Source organism: Rattus norvegicus, chromosome X (genome assembly GCF_036323735.1).
Source record: "Rattus norvegicus strain BN/NHsdMcwi chromosome X, GRCr8, whole genome shotgun sequence".
In the NCBI taxonomy this organism is placed as follows: Eukaryota; Metazoa; Chordata; class Mammalia; order Rodentia; family Muridae; genus Rattus; species Rattus norvegicus.
This window is the reverse complement of record NC_086039.1, coordinates 141,325,970-141,334,308: the sequence shown is the minus strand read 5'-3', so window position 1 is coordinate 141,334,308 and position 8,339 is coordinate 141,325,970. Positions and strand designations below refer to the sequence as shown.

At 42.6% G+C, this 8,339-nt stretch overlaps 1 protein-coding gene across 1 annotated transcript; it reads right to left on the bottom strand.

The window, feature by feature from the left end:
• Positions 1-7,427: 7,427 nt before the first annotated feature.
• Positions 7,428-8,139, bottom strand: LOC108349258 (high mobility group protein B4-like). The gene has a single exon (XM_017602407.3). The coding sequence runs from the start codon at positions 7,987-7,989 to the stop codon at positions 7,483-7,485; it is 507 nt and encodes a 168-aa protein (XP_017457896.2). The 5' UTR covers positions 7,990-8,139; the 3' UTR covers positions 7,428-7,482.
• Positions 8,140-8,339: the final 200 nt, after the last annotated feature.

Here is an 8,339-nt window from a genome sequence, read left to right as displayed (position 1 = left end):
AGAAAGAATATTAAAAGCAGTAACGGAAAAAGGTCAAGTAACATATAAAGGCAGACCTATCAGAATCACACCAGACTTTTCGCCAGAGACTATGAAAGCCAGAAGATCCTGGACTGATGTCATACAGACCCTAAGAGAACACAAATGCCAGCCCAGGTATTGTATCCTGCAAAACTCTCAATTAACATAGATGGAGAAACCAAGATATTCCATGAAAAAACAAAATTTACACAATATCTTTCTACAAATCAAGCGCTACAAAGGATAATAAATGGTAAAGCCCAACATAAGGAGGCAAGATACACCCTAGAAGAAGCAAGAAACTAATCATCTTGGCAACAAAACAAAGAGAAGAAAAGCACACAAACATAACCTCACATCTAAATATGAATATAACAGGAAGCAATAATCACTATTCCTTAATATCTCTCAACATCAATGGCCTCAACTCCCCAATAAAAAGACATAGATTAACAAACTGGATATGCAACGAGGACCCTGCATTCTGCTGCCTACAGGAAACACACCTCAGAGACAAAGACAGACACTACCTCAGAGTGAAAGGCTGAGGATCTAGCTATACCTCAAGACGGATGATCAAAATGTGAATGCTTCACTCCTTCTTTAAAAGGGGAACAAGAATACCCTTGGCAGGGAATAGAGAGGCAAAGATTAAAACAGAGACTGAAGGAACACCCATTCAGAGCCTGCCCCACATGTGGCCCATACATATACAGCCATCCAATTAGACAAGATGGATGAAGCAAAGAAGTGCAGGCCGACAAGAGCCGGATGTAGATCTCTCCTGAGAGACACAGCCAGAATACAGCAAATACAGAGGTGAATGCCAGCAGCAAATAACTGAACTGAGAATAGAAGCCCCATTGAAGGAATCAGAGAAAGGACTGGAAAGAGCTTGAAGGGGCTCGAGACCCCATATGAACGACAATGCCAAGCAACCAGAGCTTCCAGGGACTAAGCCACTACCTAAAGACTGTACATGGACTGACCCTGGACTCTGACCTCATAGGTAGCAATGAATATCCTAGTAAGAGCACCAGTATAAGGGGAAGCCCTGGGTCCTGCTAAGACTGAAACCCAGTGAACTAGATTGTTGGGGGGAAGGCAGCAATGGGGGGAGGGTGGGGAGGGGAACACGCACAAAGGAGGGGAGGGGGAGGGATTAGGGGGATGTTTGCCCGTAAACCGGGAAAGGGAATAAAACTCAAAATGTAAATAAGAAATACTCAAGTTAAAAAAAAAAAAAAAGACAAAAGACATAGATTAACAAACTGGATACCCAAGGAGAACCCTGCATTCTGCTGCCTACAGGAAACACACCTCAGAGACAAAGACAGACACTACCTCAGAGTGAAAAGCTGGAAAACAACTTTCCAAGCAAATGGTCAGAAGAAGCAAGCTGGAGTAACCATTCTGTTATCAAATAAAATCAATTTTCAGCTAAAAGTCATCAAAAAAGATAAGGAAGGACACTTCATATTCATCAAAGGAAAAATCCACCAAGATGAACTCTCAATCCTAAATATCTATGCCCCAAATACAAGGGCACCTACATACGTAAAAGAAACCTTACTAAATCTCAAAACACGCATTGCACCTCACACAATAATACTAGGAGATTTCAACACCCCACTCTCATCAATGGATAGATCATGGAAACAGAAATTAAACAGAGACGTAGACAGACTAAGAGAAGTCATGAACCAAATGGACTTAACAGATATTTATAGAACATTCTATCCTAAAGCAACAGGATATACATTCTTCTCAGCTCCTCATGGTACTTTCTCCAAAATTGACCATATAATTGGTCAAAAAATGGGCCTCAACAGGTACAGAAAGATAGAAATAATCCCATGCGTGCTATCAGACCACCACGGCCTAAAGCTGGTCTTCAATAACAATAAGGTAAGAATGCCCACACATATACTTGGAAGTTGAACAATGCTCTATTCAACGATAACCTGGTCAAGGAAGAAATAAAGAAAGAAATTAAAGACTTCTTAGAATTTAATGAAAATGAAGGTATAACATACCCAAACTTACAGGACACAATGAAAGCTGTGCTAAGAGGAAAACACATAGCTCTGAGTGCCTGCAGAAAGAAACAGGAAAGAGCATATGTCAGCAGCTTGACAGCACACCTAAAAGCTTTAGAACAAAAAGAAGCAAATATACCCAGGAGGAGTAGAAGGCAGGAAATAATCAAACTCAGAGCTGAAATCAACCAAGTAGAAACAAAAAGGACCATAGAAAGAATCAACAGAACCAAAGGTTGGTTCTTTGAGAAAATCAAAAAGAACACATAGATAGATAAACCCTTAGCCAGACTAATGAGAGGACACAGAGAGTGTGTCCAAATTAACAAAATCAGAAATGAAAAGGGAGACATAACTACAGAATCAGAGGAAATTAAAAAAAATCATCAGATCTTACTATAACAGCCTATATTCAACAAAACTTGAAAATCTGCAGGAAATGGACAATTTCCTAGACAGATACCAGGTACCGAAGTTAAATCAGGAACAGATAAACCAGTTAAACAACCCCATAACTCCTAAGGAAATAGAAGCAGTCATTAAAGGTCTCCCAACCAAAAAGAGCTCAGGTCCAGACGGGTTTAGTACAGAATTGTATCAGACCTTCATAGAAGACCTCCTACCAATACTATCCAAACTATTCCACAAAATTGAAACAGATGGAGCACTACCGAATTCCTTCTATGAAGCCACAATTACTCTTATACCTAAACCACACAAAGACCCAACAAAGAAAGAGAACTTCAGACCAATTTCCCTTATGAATATCGACGCAAAAATACTCAATAAAATTCTGGCAAACCGAATTCAAGAGCACATCAAAACAATCATCCACCATGACCAAGTAGGCTTCATCTCAGGCATGCAGAGATGGTTTAATATACAGAAAACCATCAACGTGATCCATTATATAAACAAACTGAAAGAACAAAACCACATGATCATTTCATTAGATTCTGAGAAAGCATTTGACAAAATTCAACACCCCTTCATGATAAAAGTCCTGGAAAGAATGGGAATTCAAGACCCATACCTAAACATAGTAAAGGCCATATACAGCAAACCAGTTGTTAACATTAAACTAAATGAAGAGAAACTTGAAGCAATCCCACTAAAATCAGGGACTAGACAAGGCTGCCCACTCTCTCCCTACTTATTCAATATAGGTCTTGAAGTTCTAGCCAGAGCAATCAGACAACAACAGGAGATCAAGGGGATACAGATCGGAAATGAAGAAGTCAAAATATCACTATTTGCAGATGATATGATAGTATATTTAAGTGATCGCAAAAGTTCCACCAGAGAACTACTAAAGCTGATAAACAACTTCAGCAAAGTGGCTGGGTATAAAATTAACTCAAATAAATCAGTAGCCTTCCTCTACACAAAAGAGAAACAAGCCGAGAAAGAAATTAGGGAAAGGACACCCTTCATAATAGACCCAAATAATATAAAGTACCTTGGTGTGACTTTAACCAAGCAAGTAAAAGATCTGTACAATAAGAACTTCAAGACTCTGAAAAAGAAATTGAAGAAGACCTCAGAAGATGGAAAGATCTCCCATGCTCATGGATTGGCAGGATTAATATAGTAAAAATGGCCATTTTACCAAAAGCAATCTACAGATTCCATGCAATCCCCATCAAAATACCAATCCATTTCTTCAAAGAGTTAGACAGAACAATTTGCAAATTCATCTGAAATAACAAAAAACCCAAGATAGCTAAAACTATCCTCAACAATAAAAGAACTTCATGGGGAATCACTATCCCTGACCTCAAGCAGTATTACAGAACAATAATGATAAAAACTGCATGGTATTGGTACACGGACAGACAGATAGACCAATGGAACAGAATTGAAGACCCAGAATTGAACCCACACACCTATGGGCATTTGATTTTTGACAAAGGAGCCAAAACCATCAAATGGAAAAAAGATAGCATTTTCAGCTCGTTCAACTGGAGGTCAACATGTAGAAGAATACAGATCGATCCATGCTTATCACCCTGTACAAAGCTTAAGTCCAAGTGGATCAAGGACCTCCACATCAAACCAGATACACTCAAACTAATAGAATAAAAACTAGGGCAGCATCTCGATCACATGGGCACTGGAAAAAATTTCCTGAACAAAACACCAATACCTTATGCTCTAAGATCAAGAATCGACAAATGGGATCTCATAAAACTGCAAAGCTTCTGTAAGGCAAAGGACACTGTGGTTAGGACAAAACGGCAACCAACAGATTGGGAAAAGATCTTTACCAATCCTACAACAGATAGAGGCCTTATATCCAAAATGTACAAAGAACGCAAGAAGTTAGACCGCAGGGAGACAAATAACCCTATTAAAAAATGGGGTTCAGTGCTAAACAAAGAATTCACAGCTGAGGAATGCCGAATGGCTGAGAAACACCTAAGGAAATGTTCAACATCTTTAGTCATAAGGGAAATGCAAATCAAAACAACCCAGAGATTTCACCTCACACCAGTGAGAATGGCTAAGATCAAATACTCAGGTGACAGCAGATGCTGGCGAGGATGCGGAGAAAGAGGAACACTCCTCCCTTGTTGGTGGGATTGCAGACTGCTATAACCATTCTGGAAATCAGTCTGGAGGTTCCTCAGAAAATTGGACATTGAACTGCCTGAGGATCCAGCTATACCTCAAGACGGATGATCAAAATGTGAATGCTTCACTCCTTCTTTAAAAGGGGAACAAGAATACCCTTGGCAGGGAATAGAGAGGCAAAGATTAAAACAGAGACTGAAGGAACACCCATTCAGAGCCTGCCCCACATGTGGCCCATACATATACAGCCATCCAATTAGACAAGATGGATGAAGCAAAGAAGTGCAGGCCGACAAGAGCCAGATGTAGATCTCTCCTGAGAGACACAGCCAGAATACAGCAAATACAGAGGCGAATGCCAGCAGCAAACCACTGAACTGAGAATAGAAGCCCCATTGAAGGAATCAGAGAAAGAACTGGAAAGAGCTTGAAGGAGCTCGAGACCCCATATGAACGACAATGCCAAGCAACCAGAGCTTCCAGGGACTAAGCCACTACCTAAAGACTATACATGGACTGACCCTGGACTCTGACCTCATAGGTAGCAATGAATATCCTAGTAAGAGCACCAGTGTAAGGGGAAGCCCTGGGTCCTGCTAAGACTGAACCCCCAGTGAATGGCATTGTTGGGGGGAGGGCAGCAATGGGGGGAGGATGGGGGAACACCCATAAAGAAGGGGGGGAGAGGTTAGGGGGATGTTTCCCCGGAAACCGGGAAAGGGAATAACACTCGAAATGTAAATAAGAAATACTCAAGTTACAAGTTAATAAAAAAAAATTTTAAAAAAATTTAAAAAAAAATAAGAACTAATAAAGTATTCTCTAAATTAAAAAAAAAAAAAAAGAAAGGCACTAATCTATCCAGGCATGGTGGCTCTTGCTTTGTTACAATAGTTTTTAAAAATATATTATTTATTTTTATTTATTTATTCTGTATATGATTAGTCTATCTACATGTATACCTACATGCCAGAAAAGAGCACCAGCTATCACAGATGTCTGTGAGCCACCTGTGGGTGCTGGGAATTGAACTAAAGATATGTGGAAGAGCAGCCAGTGCTCTTACCTGCTGAGCAGTCTCTCAAACCCTGGTGGCTCCTGCTTTGAATCCACTCAGAAGCACGTGGATTTATTTGAGTTCTAAGACTCAAGTATTTCTCAAACAAACAAACAAACAAAATAGCACAAATCTTTTAAAAATATGAAATGATTGGCTGGAGAGATAGCTCAGCAGTTAAGAGCACTGGCTGCTCTTCCAGAGGTCCTGAGTTCAAATTCAACAACCACATGGTGACTCCCAACCATCTGTAATGGGATCTGGTACCCTCTTCTTGTGTGTCTGAAGACAGTGAGAGTGTACTCACATGCACATATGTGCATCCAACCAATGGACAGAAGCTGCTGACCCCTCTGGTTGAATTAGGGAAAAGCAGGAGGAAGCTGAGGAGGAGGGCAACCCTGTAGGAGGACCAGCAGTCTCATTTAACCTGGACCCCCGGAATCTCTCAAACACCAGACCACCAACCAGGCAGTATACACCAGGCATGCTCTACAAGTACTCTCTCCCCATTGAAGGGCATTTCATCTAAGGTCCCTCCCTTTGAGTCCTGAAAGTCTCTCACCTCCCAGGTCTCTGGTACATTCTCAAGGTTCCCCTCTCCTCCTAGCTCCTGGGGTTGCCTGTTTCCATTCTTTCTGCTGTTCCTCAGTGCTTCAGTCCTGCTCCCTCCCCCAATACCTGTTCCTCCCCCGTCCCTTGCCAGCCAGGTCCCTACCTCTCCCACACCCCACTGTGATTGCTGTCTTCTTCCTCCCAAGTAGGATTGAGGCATCCTCACTTGGGCATTCAACTTGTTAACCTTCTTGAGTTCTGTAGACTGTATCCTGGGTAGTCTGTATTTTCTTTGGTTACTATCCACATCTTAGTGAGTACATACTATGCACATTCTTTTGAGTCTGAGTTACCTCACTAGGGTGGTATTTTCTAGTTCCATCCATTTGCCTACAAAACTCATGCTTACAAACAGGGGCCTACCATGACTGCCCTCTGAAAGGCCCAACAAGCAGCTGCTGAAAGAGTCAGACGCAGGTTTTTATACCCCACCAATGGACAGAGGCTGTTGACCCCTGTGTTTGAATTAGGGAAAAGCTGGAAGAAACTGAGGAGGAGGGTGACCCTGTAGGAGGACCAGCAGTCTCAATTAACCTGGATCCCCAAGATCTCTCAGACACACTGGACCACCAACCAGGCAGCATGCACTAGCAGATATGGGGCCCCCAACACATATACAGCAGAGGACAACCTGGATCTGGGTTTAGTCAGAGAAGATACACCTAACCCTCAAGAGACTGGAGGCCCCACATGGACCTTAACCTGTCACATGGACCTGATGTGTCGAAATCCAAACAACTTGATTCCAAACTCAGAGTTGTAATCAAAATCAAAATGGTTGCCTGCACAGACAGCATAATTCGCTGTCTTTTTGGCCCCATTCTCATGAGATGGCAAGCCACAGCAAAAACTAGGATTTGCATTAAGAAATCTCTGAGCCTATCACTATACTTTTTGTTCCCAAAAGCAGCTGTGGGGCTGGCTCCCCGTACACAAATGGCTTTTCACATGTGCTTGCCCACCCATGTCAACCTAGCCATTTAGGTCCTGCAGCCATTTCCTGTCTTAGAGCTGCCTCTCTGAGAGCCATCCTCCCCAAGGCTAGACCTGAATCAAACCACTCACTACCACAGCATAGCATCCCAGGGCAGTCTGAAAACACTAAACACCAGAGCCAGAAAGCCAGTTGAATGAGGTTTATTGTTTCAGACTGGGTTTGCCCCATCCCTTGAAGTTTTACTCCCCGCGCTGGCATTGGTGGTAGTAGGCCTCCCGCTCTTCAAGGTACTTGGCCCTCAGAACCGCAGCCCTCTCCTCGTAGGGGATTTTATCCGCTTCTGAACACCTGGCCCACATCCTCCCTGCAGCCTTGGCCACCTGCGCCACAGTCCAGTTTGGGTGTTGTTCTTTTATCTCCTCAAAATGGTCCTGGGAGAAGAGCAGGAACGAGGATGGTGGCTTCCGCGGTGCATCTGGATCTCTCCTTCTTCTCTCCCTTCTCGGTCCGGTATAGTTTCTCATTTCACGTTGGTACCGATCTTTGTCGCGCTTGGCCAGGGCTTCATACTTCTTTTTTTCCTTCTTTGAGATGGTCTTCCATTTTTCAGAACACTTTCTAGAAAATTCGGTAAAATCATAATAGGTGTTTGGCTGTTGCTCCCTTGTTTGATTTCTGAAGTCCATCATAAAATGGACATAAGGAGAGACGTTCACTTTCGGTCTTACTTTGCTGTCTTTTCCCATGTTTATAGAAGCACGAATTCCGATCCTGCTGATTGGAGAGCAGCGATTGGTCTTCACTACAGGAGCAGCCTAGACAGTGTCCTCCATGGGGTGAAATCTTCCCTCTGTGTGTGCCTCAGCCAGGGCCCGGCCTTTTCAGTGCTGGTGGGTTTTGTTGCGTCAAAGAAGGGAAAATGTGACGTCAACCCTGAGCTGACCAATAGCAGCCAAGCTCAGTCATTTACAGGAAGGCCCTCATTTTTTTTAATCATTTATTTGTTATATATAAGTATTCTGTAGCTGTCTTCAGACACACCAGAAGAGGGCATCAGATTCCATTATAGATGGTTGTGAGCCACCATGTGGTTGCT